This window comes from Polyodon spathula, chromosome 8 (assembly GCF_017654505.1).
Source record: "Polyodon spathula isolate WHYD16114869_AA chromosome 8, ASM1765450v1, whole genome shotgun sequence".
Lineage (NCBI taxonomy): Eukaryota > Metazoa > Chordata > Actinopteri > Acipenseriformes > Polyodontidae > Polyodon > Polyodon spathula.
The window spans coordinates 30,924,994-30,944,881 of NC_054541.1; the positions used below are offsets into that span (position 1 = coordinate 30,924,994).

Sequence of the window (19,888 nt, forward strand, 5' to 3'; positions counted from 1 at the left end):
TTTACCAAGTCCATGGCAAGCTCAACCAGCATGGCTATCATAGCATACTTCAGAGGCATGTATGGGACGAACTGGACAGAAGAGTCAAAGCAAAGCTACCCACAAGCGCCCTACATCTCTTGCAATTGCTGCCGAAGAGCTGGAAAGACATGTCGGGTGATTTCCTGCTGAAACTTGTTAACCAATGGCCTTGTGTTTGTGAGGCTGTTATTAAGGCAAAGGGTGGCTATTTTGAGGAATCCAAGATTTAGAGACAATTTTTAATTTTCTTGAACATTGCTTTGATACTCCTTATGTTTTGTTTTGTATATCGTAACATGTTTTTTCATTTTCAAGTATTTACAGAAACGTATACGACGTAAAACATTGTCAATTATGAAAAAAGCCTAGTTTCCAGCAAGTGTACTCAAACTTTTGACTAGTACTGTGTGTGTGTGTGTGTGTATCATATATATTTTATTCTTCTAAACGAATACAGTCTTGTAATATAGATGGGTACAGTAATTAAAATGTACTGTATAGTGATTTATCTGCCCTGCACTACAGCAGCTATAAAGTAGAAATGGGTGCTTGAATGGGTAATTGTGAACTAGCGATCTAAAAAAGCAATTACATTTTTTATATCTATTATGAAGGAAAGAATTACTCATGCCTTTGATCATAAATTGTTGAGAGTGTATGTATACAGAACATTACCCAGAAGTAATGACAGATTTTTATATATATATATATATATATATATATATATATATATATATATATATATATATATATATATATATATATATATATATATATATAGACACACACACACACACCAACAGAGTACATGTATTCATTACTCAATATGTATAACTGTTTGTTTTTACTGACAGGTCAATATAGTGATCTTTGTACTAGCTGCAAAGGCTTCTTGTGGAAGAAAGAATAGAACATTTGAAAAGACCGGAGTCATGTGAGTAATGACTTGGAAATGTTCTCATTAAAATGTAATGCTGCTAGTGAGATATTTAACATGAAGACTGTCCTACATGTTATGTACAGTTTAGTTTACTAAGCCTTCCACTTTCTAAATGCCATTTATGCAACAAATTTCAAATCAATACAACACACATTACATGTACATTAATAAAATCACATATGCCTGGTCCATTAGCTTTTTGTATGGTGTAGTGTGTGTTACATAACCCCAAAGTTGTTTTTATTTAAAGTGTAACATTTTTGGTGCAGATAGTGGCAACACAGAACAAGAGTTGAAATAAAACCAGTTATTTCTACGTGTGTCTTTTTAGCTCTAGCCTGCGCACCGCTTTCCTCCTGCTCCTACTCATCAGTGCTACCTGGCTGCTCGGTTTGATGGCAGTAAACGACGATGTGATGACCTTTCATTATCTCTTTGCCATATTCAGTTGTCTACAGGTATTGAAAATACAGCTTGTGTTTTATTTCAACATCAATACATTTTACTAAAACTTGGCATGTGTTTGAAATATCACATATCTCAGCTAATGTATTCTTATTTTTGTTTACAATCACTTTGTATATTATTTTCTGTTTCTGGCAACATATCCCGGTAATGTGTAAAGCAAACATGTCTTTTCTCCAAGTCCAGCTGGTACACCAGTGTGTAACCATTAACCTGTCCCTTTGCAACACCCCCAGTGGATGTAAAATATACCACATTTGTTCTGAACATAGGGATGAGGCCACAAAGGTGGTTTGAACTTTTTAAAAGTCACCAGGATATCACAGATATCTTTAATCTCTGTGGTTTAGTTAAATCAATAGTGTTATATGTTTTGTCCCACTGTAAGTTAAACATGACATTAACATATTTCTATTTGTTTCTATTTCAGGGAATAGTTATTTTCTTCTTCCACTGTATTTTTAACAAAGAAGTGAGAAAACACTTAAAGAACACACTAACTGGGAAGAAATCTCTACCCAATGAGTCCATGACAACAAGAACGTCTCTGTTAACAGTAGGTTACAAAAGGAGTCTGTGTGCATTTTGGATTTAAATGGAAAGTTAGGAAAAGCTCACCAGACATTAGTACCAAACTGAAAGATTAAAATGACTTAGTTACTTTTGCCGTTGTGTTTGCTCCCTACCAGAGTTAGATATGCTGTTAAGATTGTGTTATCAATCAGCACATTTGAGTTAACGTGTAACCTAATGAACAGTAGTCAACCTCCAACAGGCTGGTTATTAAAGACACATTTTGCTTTATTGCACTTTTGCAAATGTGCTTAATTACCACTAGTATGTTGAACTTCAGAAAGCAATGTACAGTTTCTCAGTAAGAGTCTACTTTTCAGTGTCACAAGGAACAATTTAAAAAACATCATATTTCCTGAAAATGTTTCAGCCATCATTAGCTCAAGTAAAAGTTGAAACTATTTATTTTATGAAAACAAATGTTTAGCTACTTTTAGCATTACAAGTAAAGGCACAGGTGGGACTGCATACTGCAAATGAATGCTTGCAATAAGCCTGTTATCCCAATTATTTCCAGCGATCACTGAACTGCAATAACACGTACACAGATGAACCAGACATGTACCGCACCACCATTGGAGAGTCCACCGCTTCCCTCGATAGCACTGTCAGGTCAGCCAAGAGCCACAGCAGCTATCTTGCTTACATGTTCAGGTAATCAGGTGATGGGTGCATGGTGCTCCTACTTTTCTTTTAAATTTTCTACTAATCTAGCTAATCCTGTAAGCGATTGCAGAACAGCTTCTTTTCGTAGCTTGTACCTGCAGCTTCCTTTGCGCTGCGCTCTTTATTTCTTACTGGGTTGCGCTTGCATTCACCTCGCAGGGCATGATTATACTGCACTTACACACTAGAAACAAAACATGTTCTGCAATGTAGAACATATGTATGATAACTTTGACAGTTTAATATTTGGATTAGCTGATCGAAGCAGTATAGACAACGATATATGTTAGGAGATTTAATTATATCAACTATGTCTTCCAGCATATTAGTCTGCCATAAAGTTTTACTAAAGTTTTCAAAAGCTGTAACCCAGAATGTACCTAAGCTCAAAAGCAAGGTGTATCCTAGTCATGCTTATCCAGTGCATGAATGATGTACTGCGGCACAGAAGTAGAGAATATTTAAATTTAAAAAAAAAGCAGGAATGTATCCCATAACCAAATACTCCATAAATTCCACAATCTCCTAGCGACCCCAGACTAAACTAATAAATAATGCTGTCAATGTGTTACAATAGTAGGGTTAACTGCGCTGTATTTACTCTTGTATTAATGTACACAATCGTAAATGACCCCTAATAAAAATTCCCATTATCTCTAATAGACTGGCTCTCTTCCAGCCCAGTCAACATCAACATGAGCTACAGTATGCTAAATAAGCTTGAAAAACTCTTAACAGCTCCATCATTCTCAAGTGAACACAAGACCATGCATCTCATGGGTTTATCCCTGGAGACAGACTTTAATAAAATATTAATCCCAAAAGTGTAGAAATTTAATTCAGATATAATAGTAGGAAGCTCTTACAAAATTGGACCGTGGCACAATTTCACATCCACTGTGATAAGAAAGACAGAGGCATTTATTGTATTTTTAAATGTAACTCTTTTAGGGAGGACTCTGTTCAGAAACCAAGTATTTCATCAAGCACTGCAAGACTGGGGCTGACTGAAGGAGACTCTGGCAAATTCCACTGCAACCCAACAAAGACTGAAGGTACTGGCCAAGACTTTCACTTTGAAATCAATTTGAATGTGCACTATATATTCATTAACAAAGGGATCACAAAGTCTGATCCTCTGTAATTCTACATACATAAAGTCCCATGTTTTTTGTAATTATAAAAATACTTGCCCTGTTCTGATTCAATATTGACTTTTACAGTGTACACATATTCTAAAGAGTACACGTTGTTGTGCACATTTGAAGCAGAGGGGCCTGTGTGAGTGTATTTACAGAGCACCTCTTTACTGCTGAACCTATTATAAAGCAGCATGGTTGTGGATCCCATTTACCCCATAATGCCATTCCACAAGCACTTTCATTATGCTACTACACGAAGCACAAACAGCACAGTTTTGTAACTATGGTGTTATAAAGGGGAGCAGTGTATTGTACATGGTTTAATATACATATAGAGAAATGCTTATCCAGCTTGATAAAACTTGGTTTTGATATTCTGTATCGCAAGTCATCAAGCATGTCCGCATGTGAGGATATATGAATATATATTTTCATGCTATAGATATCTCAAATTAACAGTTGTGGCAGGGGTTGCTGTTACGAACATACTTGTTTTTATCTTGCTTAGCCTCAAAAGAGATATGTGGAACATATTTGCGATACTTTTCCTTACACTTACAGACCATGACTCTGACTCGGACAGCGAGCTCTCTGCGGACGAGCACAGCAGTTCCTATGCCTCCTCGCATTCATCCGACAGCGAAGATGATGACACTCGGTTGAAGCCCAAGTGGAATCCAACAACACCTAAAAACAACGAGAGACAGCCACTTCACAGCACTCCGAAAGGTAAAAGAAACATATCGGTGGGGGCTCCCGATTGGCGCATCCAGTAAAGGCGCTCTTTGTGTGGAGTGCAGGGTGATCGCTGTGGATCCGCAGTGTGAAAAATGACGATTGGCAGGAGCACGTTTCGGAGGACGTGTGTTCCAGCCCTCGTTTCCGGAGTCGGCAGGGGGGTTGCAAGCGGTGAGCCGAGGTTACAGATAATAATTGGGCATACCAAATTGGGTAAAAAACCGAGGTAAAAAAATGGCAATGTCTAAATTTATATTTAAAAAAAAAAAAAAAAAAACACAACAGCAAAGAACAGTTTGGTGGTGTGATAGTCAACCCAAACTGTTTGTGGCTCTATTTAGAGAATGGAGTGTTGGTTGTGTTCGTTTTTTGGTTTGTATTTTGAAGGAAAAGGGGTTCCTAACAAAATGAAAACATATGAGGTGGAACATATCTTCAGTTTAATAATGAGGCTATGTCATTTTAAACTATTTACAGTATCTGCCCTGCAAATTACAAGGATATTTGTTACCATTGTCAAATAAATAAGGGCCTGCTCCTAGAGGCTTAAATTACAATCTGGGAATGCAGAAAAATGCAGGTTCTGTGATAACAGCTAAGAGTAACTTAAGTAATGCATGAGTGCTTTCTGTACTGAAAGTAATGTGACTAAAGATCTCATTGTTATGGTAACTAGTGCGAGTCAAATCACTTCCAGTTCAATGAACTGTATTATTGAAGAGCAGGGTTTGTAAGGTAATTATATTGTAACTTTCACTACTATGGTCTGTAGTTTGAAGTAGGTGCAAAAGCAGTTGAGAGATAAGAAACTTATGTTATAACCATTTATATATTGTGTTACGACATAAAACAAATTCTGCATATGCTAGCATAAAAGTAGACTATTTGTACATTAGGATTGTTTTGATAAGATGGAAACTGTAGATTGCCTTGTATTGATTGAGCTAGTCTTATCTTTACTGCCTTATCAGTGGAATTATGACAGGTTTGATAACTATTTTTAAATCAAAAGTAATTGAGTGATGAGTGCTTCTAGTACCCTAAACTGATCTGCTGATTTAATCGAGATGCCATCCTAGTTTTTCATCCATGTAGTAAACGGTTGAGTTGGGTTCTTTTTGTTCCAGATTTACAGCTGGTAGTTAACGAATATTTACATAAATGTTACTTCAATTCTGAGCACTTTTTCTCGCTTCTCTTCTGATCCAGCAGATGTTGTGACCAATCACGTGAAACCGCACTTGCCCAAAGAATGTACAACAGCCAGTGACAGCGAGGACCCAGGAGGTTCAGACAAGCTCAAGGTGGAAACCAAGGTCAGCGTTGAACTTCACCAAGAAAACAAACTCAACCACATAGAGGAGGAACCACAGGAGAAAGACAAGCTTTTGAAAGAGACTGCACCCCAGCAAAACTCCAACCATCAGCCAGAACAGAGAAAAGGCAAGTCCCTTACTAAACTAAGTATGTTACTTTATCCCAGGGACAAAACAGGAGGGCTTATAAAAAGTGGTGGGAAAATGTTTTGACAAGTGCACTTCTACTGATGTGAATTGCTCCAGGTGACAAAGTGTTTTCTTGTGGCGGTAAAGATACTCGATAGGATTCTCACTATAATCCAGGAGACTGACACAATAGATCTGTGTTCTCTGCCAGCAAGATAAATAGTAAAAGTGAAGAAACAAGCTTTCCAAAAAAAAAAAAACAACAATTAATTATAATGGATCCATGCCTTTAACTTTTATAATGCTTTCCAGGGACCTAACTTTTTTTTTTTTTTTAAATCAGGTATTCTCAAAAACAAAATCAAGTACCCACCGCCTCTAACAGATAAGAATATGACAAACCGGCTCAGAGAAAAGCTTTCCGATTACAATCCACCCACCATTCCGTCACGGACATCTTCTATAGGGTCCAATGATGGGACCCGATCAGCCCCAGGCACTGGTGTACTTATAAAACAGCCACACAGGCAGCAGTCAAGAGAACAGCAAAATGGAGTGGCAATGAATGTTAGAGTGGGGATTGTAAATGGGGACACATCTGATTCAGAGTAAGTACAACAGAAACACTCACATCAAGTGTTGGTGAATGGACTTCTTTGAAACCTGAAGGGATAACGCAAAAAAAAAAAAAATGCTACCATCACCAGAAACGTGTTGTAGCAAATTCTGAGCACAACAAGGGTTTCCTTACTTTAGAACTGTAGTACCCACTTAATGAGGCATGGCAATTTGTTTAGTTAGGTCCTTTATTCCCATTAATAAACCCATGTTCAGCAAAACCTGAATTATCCAGTCACCTAAGAGGGGCTGGCAATTCATGTTTTGCTTAAGACAGGGGGCTGCTTATTGAATGGGGCCTCAGCCATTTACTTGAATTGAATGTAAATGTTAGACTTTTTTTTATCAACTCTAGGAACTGGTTACTTTTTAGTTCTGCACATATAAATGTTACCATTAAATACTAACCCTAGGTTTTGTTGTCACTTTGTCACTGCATGGCATTATAAAAAGGTAGTAGTAGTTTAGACCATCATTATCTGCCTGCGTACCTGCTTGCCCTAATCACCCTAATCCTGCATGTTTCCGTCTGCCTCCCTTTTCTCCTCTGCAGTGGAAGCAATGAAACTTCGATCTGATTCACCTCGATAAGATTATTGCACTCACAAGGGACTGGTGTCTCACCCTTGTCAGCTCAGTAGAACCATATCCCGTGTACTATGCGCCACTTTGGATTGGTTCCTGTGGAGATATTACTGCAGACTTGTGACTGCTGGAAAAGGGAATGCACGCAACTGCATCAATGGGAGCTGTATTAGAATGAATGTGTGAGTTGTGCCAAACTACCAGAAGAGGTGAATGACCACTGAGCAGGGTAGACCAAGACATTTTATTAAAGTCTGCTGAAAAAAAAAAGATGTTGGCAGTGAATATACTGCCTCGTGCTGCTGTCACTTGGTGACATGACCTTTCTGCTGTTAACCAAGGAACATGGTTGGTATAGATGGCAGCCATACTCAAATGGACTACTATATGATCCATTTAGAGAATTCTTACAAGAAATAAGACTTCTTTGCAATATGAATCAATATGAAGTCATCGCCCTAAAGAACTGCAAAACTCACAATGTGTCATTTTCTATCTGTTCCTGTCTTTTGGGATAAAAAAAATAAATGTCTTAAATGAATGCATTTGATGTGTAAATTGTTCATAATTTTTATATATTTTGTATTTTAACTTTTTCTTCGCAAAAAAAAAATGCATTTGTATATTTTAAATCCCTTTTTTATGTTGATTTTTGTTACAAGAGATTTTTAATGGAATACTTTTTCTGTTTTTTATATGCTGTATAAAGTAATGATTGCACAATTGTACTTGAAGTTGGTGTGTTTTATGATTTAATGTCAAAAAGAATTGTACAAAAAAGGAAATGCCTGGATTTTGCTTTCTTTGCTGGTCTTCTATAAAACCATTATATCAGCACCCAACCTAAATCGAGGTATTCAAATAATCAAACCCTTTTCCTCATGGTAACATAGTGTCAGCAATAAGCCATCAATAATGTCAGCATTCAAATTGTGAGCCTTAAGACAGTTTTACAAAGAGGTTAACTAAGCATCAGTTTTCTGTGAGGTGTGCTCCATTTAGTTTGAAGACTGAACTTGGAAAGCCTACTTTTAAATGTCATTGCTGTTCCAGTAGAGTTTTCAAACTAAACTGTTCTGTTTTTTTTTTTTAGCAGCACCCCCCCACAGAAAATAATAGGCCATAACTACCAGGTTGGAATCTGTGACCAGTTTGCCCTAATGCTGTTGAAAAACACTCATTAAGGAATAACAAAGTGCATTCAGTTCTTACAGTAATGTTTTAAAGATGTTGCATAGCAGTTGAAAATGTGTCAATACATCTATCAGCAAATACGCTTAATTTGAACTGAATTGAGTTCTAGTTGGTTTAATGAAATGGCAGCTAAAAATACTCCATTAGCTGAAGAGAAATAATATAATAATTAATAAGCTGCTTTAAAACTATGTCTTAGTTTCTATATATTTTGGTTGTGCATGTAGTTCTGAATCAGTATGTTAATATTTTAAAAGGCTGTAGTCACACCTTAACTCCAAGTGCAATTCACAAGTGTACACGGTCTTACATAACAAAAGCAAAGTCCTTATAGTTTGCTTTATCACTTATAGCAAGTACGTCTCTTACATGGCTTGGTACCACTACATCTTCATCAGTAATACTGTAAAATTGGGTGGATTGCTCAGGTTTTAGTGTTTCAGCAATTCACACGTGTATATTTTGCCCCAGTGGATGTAGGGTTTTTTTGTTCTTAATTTTAATCCGAATTTGTATTTCAATTTTCATAATGGAAGACATTTCTATGACAAAAGACACTGGAGGTTTTTTTTTGTTTGTTTTGTTTTTTAATAAATGTATATTTATTATTGTGCATAACACTGTAAAAACACAATTGTAATATTGTAAAAATTAAAATGAAATTTTGAATTTATTGTTTTGTATACTTCTCTTTCAAAATGGTATAAAAGCAGCACTTTTAGTTTTGCACCAGCAGTAAAACCGTTCATATTCTACAATTTGCCTTCCTAAGTGTTCCTTTAAGGACAGTTTAAAAAACACTTGGTTTGTTTAAATAAAGCTTTACTTTTTGACATAACCATAAAGTAATCACTAACTTTTGAAAGCTAATTTTTTATCACGCGTTTTTCAGTTTTTTTCATAATAATTCACATTAGATTGTATTGTATTAAAATGCGTGAGCGTGCACACACACATCAGAGCCATACTGGCTCAAGTACTGATATATGTTTGGATCAGCAGCCTGGCTCTTGATGTGTGTCGTGTGTAGTTATTTTAAGTGATACCATATGACATGGTGTCTAATCAATTAGAAAGTAAAAACATACATTTTCTAGCCTATAAATGTATAGCGGCAAAGTGGTGAGTGGATACAGGTGCAGTGCAGGTAAGAATCACACAGACAATTATGAACAGGGTAAAAGTGATGTCTGGGTTTATGCTGGCTTTCGCTACAGCTCTGGATCGTGCTACTGGTAGTCTATTAAAAAAACAGATGATAGTTAACAAACACAATACAAAACTCACTGTTCACTATACAGCAATACAGACTCCTTGTAGGTTAACACTAACTATTTACCAAGGAACAGATCACTTACACTACACCCCTTATTTATACCCTTGCTCATAACTATTAGGTTAACGAGCGCTTCCGCTTCTCCAGTCCTCAGATGCCACGTCATTTCCTGTCCGGGTCATTGAGCTTGGGTACCCCCTTCCTAAATGACCGACTTCCACCTACCGTAAGGAATAAATTATCATGCCATTTAGTTAAGGGTCCTGTGTTCCTTTTGTACAGCGCCCTCACAGGTCGGGAAGGAGATGTAACACCAAGAATCATTTGATCTCTGTCACAGGCAGAAACACCTTTTTCTTCTTTGATCATTCAGATGTTTTGTCAGCTATACTATAGCTCATTTTCTTTATCAGTTAATTATACCAAAAAATATATTTGCCTATTTCTGTCAGTAGAGCAACCAAATCAGTGCAAATACATTGGTCTTTGTGAAAACAAAAAAACTCTTATCTGCAATGAAGAGGCGCTTGTTTGGTGTTACATACACTCAGAAGTTTGTTTACAATGCTTCAATAATCCAGATATATTCATTGGACCAACCAACAGATGTCAATATTATGAGCATTGCATTTAATACAGTTGTACAGTATGTGCTACACATAAGGGAGAATATATATATATATATATATATATATATATATATATATATATATAATATATATATATATATATATAGTTTATCAATGCCTTTATAATCCCTTCTGCGGCGCCCAAAGTCCCAGGTGTGGTTATGATACTGTTGAAACTTTGTTTCGGTGTGAGACATAATGGCCTTGACAATCTACATACAATTGTCTGTTTACTGCTCAGCAGAAAAATAATTACTGTAATAAATGGAGTATGGCCTATTTATTGTGTGTTCTACATACATTGTCAGCTTATTCACTGCTGACCTCATTTCACAAAAATGGGTCTGTACTTGCAAATGGCACAATGAGATGTTCACCATGGCATCAGTTTGAACATTCAAGGGTTTATACTTACTGATGCCCTGAACAGATGTTACTAAACTTTAGCTATATTGCTCACCAAATACCTCAAAATACATCTGATTATAGATACAAAAATATTATCATCTGACTGATCACTTTGTGTTAAAAAAAAGTACAGTACATTATTAATTTACAACTCTAAGATAAACACTTTAATTTGAAATAGTGCAGTGTACATTGTTTTTGAAGGATGTTGGAAATCGAAATCTCCTTTTCCTCATGAGGTCTTACTAATACATTGTACAGTTTTAACATTACTTCCCTTGATTTAAATTCAACACTTTTCACAATGTATCCGAGCATCTTGTTAGCCTTTTTTATAGCTTCCCCACATTGTCTAGATGAAGACATTTCTGAGTCAACAAAAACTCCTAGGTCTTTTTCATAGATCCCTTCTTCAATTTCAGTATCTCCCATATGATATTTATAATGTACATTTTTATTTCCTGCGTGCAGTACTTTTCTCTATTAAATGTCATTTGCCATGTGTCTGCCCAGTTCTGAATCTTGTCTAGATCATTTTGAATGACCTTTGATGCTGCAACAGTATTTGCCACTATTTTTGTGTCGTCTGCAAATTTAACAAGTTAGCTTACTATACCAGAATCTAAATCATTAATGTAGATTAGGAATAGCAGAGGACCCAATACTGATCCCTGTGGTACTCCACTGGTTACCTCACTCCATGCTGAGGTTTCTCCTCTAATCAGTACTTTCTGTTTTCTACATGTTAACCACTCCTTAATCCATGTAGATGTGGATTACAAGAATTAAAAAATATCCTGAATAAGAGTGTGTCCTAATTAAACCAGAGGCATTTGAGATGACTTTAGTCAACCTTTTTATTTCTAAATGAAAAGAAGAATGAAATCACATCACATAATGATTTTTTTTATTTTTTTTATTAACAAAACAAATCGCTGTTTTTTTTTTTTTTCTACCTGAAAAAATAATAAAATCACATCTCATCACAAGGCGAGGCAGCTGTGATGTTGACACGCCAACTGTCTTTGCAACAGCAGCCTGGGTAACCACAGGAGACTCCAGCTCCTAAGAGTTCTACGTGGTTTACGCAAGTCACAACGTAATCACGTACTTACGCACCCACTGCACTGTGCTATGCAGACCTGTCTTGCTCCGAAAGGCAATCTTTGTTCATCATTTGAAAATACCGTATCCCAATTAAACAAAGTGACGTCCAAATTAAATGTCCTAAATTAGCATTGGCAACCGTTCCAAGAGCTGTATCCAATTTAATCCTGATTAGTGTTTCATGCTAGATTTCGAAATGTCACATTTTTCAATTTACAAGTTTTTTTTTTTTGTTGTTTTGTTTTTTTTAAGTATATGCAAAACTACAGAGCCGTATGTAATTTAACATATTAACATGACATTATTCCGCCAGTTTCATTTGGCTTTATGAAGCAAAATTGGTTAATTCTATAGGACAATGCAAAACTTCTGGCCATAGCTGTAGATTAGTCCCTGTTGGAAAACATGGATTGAGAATTGATTTGCTGTTTGCTACACATGTGAACTGGCAGAGCTATACTGGTGTTCTTTTCTGAAAAAAGACTAATATTGCAGATAGCAGACTGTTTGGTTCAAATTGCATGTACTGCTAACAATTGATAGAGCCCTTGTGTCTACAAGCTTCTTGCCCAACACTGACTGCAAGCTAATAAGATAACAATGCTGTGAACCAGAAGGGGCCAGGCTCTAAGACTTTTGGAATGCAAAGCATAAAGGAGCTAAAAGGCTCCTAGGGACTGGAGTTGGACCCAAAGGTTCTCAGGGAGAGTAAGAGATGACGCCACTGGACTCAAAGGGTCTCAAGCAAAACGGAGAGATATGAACAAGGAAGATGACAAAAACTAGATGTATGGACCTTTTGGGGCACTAGGGGTTTGAAGAATGCACTGAGTTAAGAGGTTGTCACACAAGACTACACACACATACACACTAAATTAAATACATATAGTACATGGTAACAGAATAACGTGTTGTACATTTGCTACTGGTTAAGTGTCAGAGAAAGAGGAGGTGGACCATCTATACAGAAGGGTATTTAATGTCATGCAAAAATTATAAGAACGAGTATTCTGTTTGTCCTGTACCTGGGACCAGGCTCCCTGCATATTTCAATAAACCTAACAACTGATTGAAGAAAAGGACTCTGTGCATTTTCTTGAATCTACTTACTCACCATCCTTTTTTTTAAGTTACATCAGTCCCCATTATCGATCTAACTTGTTCCAGTCAGTTAAACCGGTTACCGGGATCATCTGTTTGCAACGATGCAATCAGGATAAAATTAGTAAAGATACTTGATGTGGATTAAATCACTGGTATTCTGCAATTGACCTAAGCTGCTTTTTTTTTTTTTTTTTTTTAATATGAATATTAAGTTAATGTTATTATTGGTATTATGACGTTATGATCATCTTGCTGGTTTCGAACTCTGGTCTGTTTTAGCTGGGGCGGTTTCTGCCACTTTCATTCTCTCTTGTCCCTGATGCAAGGTGTACATTGAGGGGCCGAGGCGGATGATTTTTCCACTTCCAAGGCACTCATCACCCTTGTAAAACACAGCAAACTGAAAGACAAACAGAAAAGTCCCATCAACCATTAGTCCTGCATGTTGAGGGATTAGTCTAGTAGCTGAGGCTGGCACAAGAATAAAACGAAAACAGCTAGAGGCTGTACTGGAGCACACTGAGTCTTTGTTAGCAAGGATCAGTAACCAAAAAATGTTGCTTATTGTACTGTCAGTTGCCAAAGCCTTTTTTCAATAGGTTTTGGATTGTTGCCAAGCAGAACAGGCAAAGCCAAAAGATGTCCATCAGAGCTCTTGGCAGCTACTTAGGGGATCACTTCAGAAAAAAAAAGTACAAATGCAACTGGCAAAAATTGCCTTAATCTCTTTGATTGTGAAGCCACATAAGTGGTATTAAATAACAACCTGTAGGTAAGAATGACAGGCTGACAAAATGATTGCTAGACTGCAAGCACTAATGGAAAATTACTGGTATTAAAAACGTTATTGAAAATGAATATGGTGGATAACAATACCATATTTTATAATATTATGTTGATCTTTAAAGTGCCGTACAGTACAGTAAATACACTTTAAAAAAGCATGCATTATTCCAGACTTGTTATTTAGTTGTTGAGAGGTAGTACTGTCCTCTGTTTCAAAATTCTACAATAACAGCAACAGTTTTTACCACCATAGTATTTTGTTCTTTTTAAGTAATGATTTTCTTGAGTGCGGTAAAGGCAGTTTGAAATAGTATTATTCCTATATTTACCTGCCCAGGTGTTAGCGCTCTGACTGGCTTAACAAGTGTCACCCAAACTGAACCGTCCATGTTAAGAGTTACTGTGCATGGTTCTGAAAAAAATAAATAAAATTACCAAAAAATGTAATTAAATAAAATGTATAATATTAAAATATTTAAGAAAAATCTTTAAATAATAATACTATACACAATGTGTGTTACTTGATCATATGTAACATGTAAAGAATATCTAGTATTAACCAGAATTGTGTGTATACTTAGTGCATTATTTATTTGACAATACTTCAGTAGTAGCAGATACATCAAATGAGTGGGTGGAGGGACTGTCTCTTACCAAGTGGCATCTGGTGGAGGAAACGGAAATTGCATTCCATCATTTTATTTTTTATAAGTTCAGCAGGGGGTTCCTCAGCAATCCAGTGAAACCTGCCTGTGCGTAAAGTGTCTCTGAACAAAGCTGGGTGATTTGTGGTCGGTGCCTAGCAAAGAGAAATTTAAAAAATATATACACAATGCTAAAAAAAAAAAAAAAAAAAAAACATGTCCTCTAAATGTACAACCTGTGCATCAGATATAATTTTAAAATAGTACTTGTATAGCTTACTACTGCTTACAACTTTGGTAGGAAAACATACATACTAAGCAAAACCAGATTTGTGGTTGGTAAAAAAAATAAAATAAAAACAAATAAAAACAAAATGACAAGAGTTTAGAAAACAGATTCCTTCAAAATAACTGATCATTTTTTTCTAAAAACCAATACATCTGGCTGTGAATTTGGCTGATATGACTAAAATGCTTTTCGGCAACAATTTGGAGTACTAGATAAACATAACAATAATAATAATTACAATGTGTGCTTCTATTAAAATGTGCTAATAACAATACTAATCTTAGTTTAAGCTTACCACAAAGACGTCGCTTGTTGTTATATCCTTATCCACAACAAACCAAGCATCTCTCTGCCCACCTATTCTGGCCCTCTGCCCCAAGGTAAATGTAAACCAACCTCCAGAACAAAGAAAACAGTATCAGTCAAAGCAGGAAGGAAACACAACAAAAACTTTCCATATTATTCCAAATTGAATAAACATGCTACTTAATAAATATTACTGTATTCACTTTAAGGAAGGTAATTCGTGGTATATAATACAAGATGAGGATGTACTATAATTGATTTAATGGTATGCTGATGCACAGCAGGAGGCTCAGTATGATACAGCTACTGGAGACTATCATACAATATTGTTAGCTTTCCTGTTCAAAAACCTTTGCAATTAGTATACCCCTGATATAAAGAAAATTATAAGTATGATCCTAATAAAAAAACATATTTTCTGACTGTTTAAAACCTTTTTCTTCCACTGTTCACGGAAATCGTTGACTTACCTTTGTGAGTTCCCATGATCTTCCCGTCTTCTACAGATACAAAGTTTCCAGGATGAGGGTCTAAATACTAAAACAAAAAGCTCATTTTAAAATCAGACCCAGATTCTATCTAAATAAAATACAGAAGTCCATATCTTCTTTGAACAACACTCAAAGCAATACACTGGATGTAATAATAATAATAATAATAATAATAATAATAATAATTATTATTATTATTTATTAATAATAATAATAAAGCATCCCAAAGATAGTGAGTAGATAAACTTGTCCACAAGCACTACATATTTCCACAATATCCGATAACAAAATGTTCCTTACCTCAAGAATAAACTTTTCAAAATGCCTTTCTCCTATAAAACAGATTCCCATGCTCTATACGAAAAAAGAAGATATTAGCAGTAGGATTTTAAAAAACTGACTATGACCTGGTGTGACAATAAAATGGAATGAAGCATAATAGAAATTCAAATGCAAGTGCAACAGGAAATACAAGCTATAAAATACAACACTTGTACACCTTGAAGATACAGTATTTTCAAAAGGTGCAACAAAGACAGAACGATTTAGATTAAAGCATAACAAACAAAATCAGAAGAAAATTGAAGTTGAAAGAATTGAGAGCTGAAATACAGACAACTTGAGTACTGTTTATATTAATATGAATCAGCCAATTAGATAGTTGAGAAATTGTTTTGGTACGGTATCTGCCCTAAATCCCTTGGTGAACTAAATAACTGGTTCATCAACTCCCTGGAAATAAGGAACAGAAAAAAATCACAGTGGAAGTGGGGAGAAGGAAATGAGCGCCAACAAGTACGTTTGAGAAGAATGAATACACAAAGAACAAAGGGTTTTTAGCATAAATAAATACCTCTTTCCTTTTGAGCACATGCTTGAAACCTGCCTCTGCTGCAATCTTCTTCACAAAATCTTTAGTGAGCTCTCCTAATGGGAACAGAGTTCTCCTCAATGCACCCTGGGGTACCTGGCTGAGGAAGAATGTCTGGTCTTTAAAATGATCAGCGCCTTGAAGTAGTCTTACAGCTGAAACATCAGACAACATTGGCACTAGTTAGTTAACAATAACATGACTGTTGTTAAAATGTTATTATGTTTACAACTAGGCATAAGAGTTTTTAGGAGTATACAATTCTAGTTTACTCTACTTTTTAACAATTTAAGATACATGCACCATTATTCCTGAGTGCATATTTCTGATGATGTTTCCTATCAGAGTTTATTATAGGTGTCTGTCCCTTAAGGAAAAGGATAACGTGGCAGAAGTTTATAGTGGAATTTTTGGAAACTTGTCACTTTGCTTACGATTTCTAATTTCAAATCTGTTTCGGAAAAGTGTTTGAGGACGAGGAGTAAGTCTCTGTTGGAAAGCTTCTTCATCTTCTTGGGAAGTTCTTGCATAGTGACCTGTAGCCATGGCATCAGCTCCTGTCCCAGTGAACAACACAAATGTGTAAATAATACTGCACATAAAAACGGTTTAATAGCAGAAGTTTCACAAACTTTTTATTAACAGCTTCTATTAACTACTTTGTTGTTATGCTGTCCTCCGTCCAAAGTTAGTAAACACTCCAATGTGTACAATGTTAAAATCAGACTTTATTCAAATAATACAGCAAGAGTATGTCATGGAAGTAGATCCTCAAAATAAATATTAAGTTTAAACACTGTCTGAACTTGCTTTTTCACTCCTCAAAAAAAAAAAAAAAAAAAACTACAGCAATTAAATGTTGTGTTGTTAGCATTTATTTCACAGACGCTAAATAAGATATTTAACTAAAATATTGCTGGTTACCTACCCAAGCTGCCGATTGCATACTGGAAGAAGTAGTTAAATTTAATATGTTTATTACATAGTATATCAGGATTTGGAGTCCTTCCCTTTTCATATTCCTTTAATAAGTTACTGAAATAAGAAAGATATACAGTAATGATCAATATCTCACAGTATTTAAAATGGCAGTTTGTAATTAAAGTGGAATTTTGATTTATTGATAATTTTTCCATACATCTCATGGAAGCACATTTTAATCTGTTACACGATTGTAACAACTGAGGTTATTTCGTTCGTTTGTTTGTTTTTTTTATTCGTTGACAACATTTGTGAGAGGGGTAAAGTGAGTTACAACAGTCCTAAACTTTTTTTTTTTTTTTTTTTTTTACTGCCATCTAGCTCTGACTGGTGGTATTTTGGTTTCCCTGGTTTTCTAAAACTTAAATGCTCCTTCTCATGTGGACACAACAAATATAATACGTTTTAATAATGTATCAAAATCAAACCTGAAATGCTGGGAAAATAAAAAAAATGGCATTGAAAAAAATATCTATATATACAATATTTGTATATTTATTCTAACATTAAGATAACATATTTCTGAAAATCTAGAATTCTAACAATACTAGCACATACATAGTGTCATCCTCCACACTATGCATGAATATTATGTCCTCTAATTACATATTTAAAGTTACAGAGTGACTAGAGCCAATTGAGAATCTACTGGTATCAACCTTGGGGTATCTTTTTAATAGTACACATAGTACTGCCTGTAAGAAAAACCACACAAGGCGACTAGTTTAACACCAGGGCTGTTCTTGCTATACACATATTATATATATATATATATATATATATATATATATATATATATATATATATATATATATATATATCTATATATACTACGATAAGGGAAATAGAAATAGTGAAAAGTATATGTTTGGTGCTTCTACTAATGCAGCAAAATCTTTGTGCCAGTAAAAATCCTACAGATATTACTATTAGTTAGTTAGTTAGTGGAATATATGTTGCATTAAGCAAAGTCTGTATACCTGAAAACTTCGTGCCAGTACTCTTTGACATAAGAGACCTGGTGAAAGGGGATATCCAACATGTGACAGACTTTATAAGCATCTTCACAGTCTTTCTCTGAGGTACACACACCATGTTCATCCAGCGAGTCCCAATTCCTCATAAACACACCAGTTACCTGGTAACCTAAAACAGAAGCAGATCTTTCCTTCTTGAAGTACCTGCACATACAAATTCAAATAACCACATAACCAAGTCCAAACCTTTCGAAAGCAATGATAGATATTTCAAGAATTTAAACATGTTGTGATTATAATACGGTTATTGGTGAAAAGAGGTTTATAATTACACAATAAAGACGTTATTAACGATACAAATATAACTTTACTTGCTATCATAATGGCTTAATTAAACAGACAACTCTATTTAGGTAATTGTTAGTAACATGGCACCGTATTCGCCCTCCCCTCACCTCTTCGTTTGAGCAGTAGCGCTGCTACAGAGCTGTCCACTCCACCAGACATAGCGCAAACAACATGCCGCACTGCCTGCATAATGTAAAAAATATTCAATGAAATACAAATACAACAAAATAAAGACAAAAATCACATAATTAACCACAACGGCATCAACTGCGGAGATGTCATTTAGTGGTCCAGCTACTAAATGTGTTCCAAGGGAAACGCCTTCCAGAATTTTAAGTACCGCATGCATTTTGAGTTTTTTGTGTTCCTATAGTACGCCCTCGTGGTTATACGCTGATTAAACTGAAGTCAATAGCTATATTTAATTTAATGCGTGCTCTTCAATTGATTTCTGTTAAAAAGCATCTTCGAATATTGTTTTTAGAAAAAAAAAAATATTCTCATTGGAGTAACGGTGGCTGTGATCTAGGAACCACATGCCTTCATTTTGTGAAATTGTATGTTTATTGTTACAATAAGCTATTACAAAAACGGTACACTGTTTCCTTTTTATTGTCCTTTAAAATGTGTTTACAATTACTCTGTGGATCTCTGAGTTATAAAAATATTAAGATTGACTCGATTTCCCCTACAGCCAAAACTTCAGCATACTGGACTAGGCAGCATCAAGTTCGTGTGCGCACAAGCTCGGTCTTCCCCTCCTCGTCAAGCGTACTTCAGTTGTCAAGAGACAACGAACCAAGGAAGTTTATTTTAAACCTTGAAACACTTTCACTCGTACAACGGTATAGATACTGTCTAGAACAGCGCAAACCTTTTTTTTTTTTTACCAGAAGCCCACCTTTTCAGCTCAGTATTTTGTAAGTATTTTCTAATTTGTAATGGGAACAGCTGGAGTGACTCGCCGTTGCCACCTGTTGGCGAATGGAGTGCCCTGCCCAGAGCCAGTTTTCTACACTTACACCCCGTTCACACTTACTGAATCGGCCTTGGGCCGCCTCAAAACTTGTTCACAGTTGAGGTTTTAGGGGGCCTAAGTGCGTTCACATATGTGGTTGAGAAGGAAGCCCAAATTGCGGCGAAGTGCTTGTCGGGAATGTAAACAGTGACGTAAACACAGCATTCCCTGAAGTCAAAATAAGAGATTGAGCTGGGAAATTTGCAGACGTAAATATGGCAATCTTAATTTTGCAACACTGTTGGTACTGTACTTACTGCATAAGA

The 19,888-nt window shown here is 35.7% G+C and overlaps 2 protein-coding genes across 6 annotated transcripts in view; one reads left to right on the plus strand and one right to left on the minus strand.

Annotated features, from left to right (window-relative positions):
- The window catches only part of LOC121319756 (cadherin EGF LAG seven-pass G-type receptor 1-like), a 94,700-nt gene extending 85,999 nt beyond the window's left edge, over positions 1-8,701 (plus strand). The window contains exons 27-35 of one of the 3 annotated variants that reach the window (XM_041257534.1): positions 876-955; positions 1,293-1,419; positions 1,857-1,982; positions 2,517-2,653; positions 3,617-3,720; positions 4,369-4,536; positions 5,755-5,988; positions 6,334-6,598; positions 7,162-8,701. In XM_041257534.1, the coding sequence (XP_041113468.1) occupies positions 876-955; positions 1,293-1,419; positions 1,857-1,982; positions 2,517-2,653; positions 3,617-3,720; positions 4,369-4,536; positions 5,755-5,988; positions 6,334-6,598; positions 7,162-7,186 (1,266 nt within the window). In that variant the 3' untranslated portion in view covers positions 7,187-8,701. The remainder of the gene's footprint in view (positions 1-875; positions 956-1,292; positions 1,420-1,856; positions 1,983-2,516; positions 2,654-3,616; positions 3,721-4,368; positions 4,537-5,754; positions 5,989-6,333; positions 6,599-7,161) is intronic. The other 2 variants (XM_041257536.1, XM_041257537.1) reach the window with 2 other exon arrangements.
- Positions 8,702-12,871: 4,170 nt separating this feature from the next.
- On the minus strand, positions 12,872-18,890 carry trmu (tRNA 5-methylaminomethyl-2-thiouridylate methyltransferase). 3 transcript variants are annotated; one of them, XM_041257538.1, is made up of 11 exons: positions 18,712-18,890; positions 18,260-18,425; positions 17,227-17,333; positions 16,733-16,855; positions 16,281-16,453; positions 15,728-15,781; positions 15,407-15,473; positions 14,926-15,026; positions 14,352-14,496; positions 14,027-14,109; positions 12,872-13,311 (listed from the first exon to the last, which is right to left on the minus strand). In XM_041257538.1, the coding sequence occupies exons 1-11, from the start codon at positions 18,791-18,793 to the stop codon at positions 13,156-13,158; spliced, it is 1,257 nt and encodes a 418-aa protein (XP_041113472.1). In that variant the 5' UTR covers positions 18,794-18,890; the 3' UTR covers positions 12,872-13,155. The 3 variants fall into 3 exon arrangements, with proteins under 3 accessions (XP_041113472.1, XP_041113473.1, XP_041113474.1); XM_041257539.1 differs by having other exon boundaries at positions 18,260-18,460; positions 18,712-18,797; XM_041257540.1 differs by lacking the exons at positions 17,227-17,333; positions 18,260-18,425; positions 18,712-18,890 and having other exon boundaries at positions 16,281-16,385; positions 16,724-16,849.
- Positions 18,891-19,888: the final 998 nt, after the last annotated feature.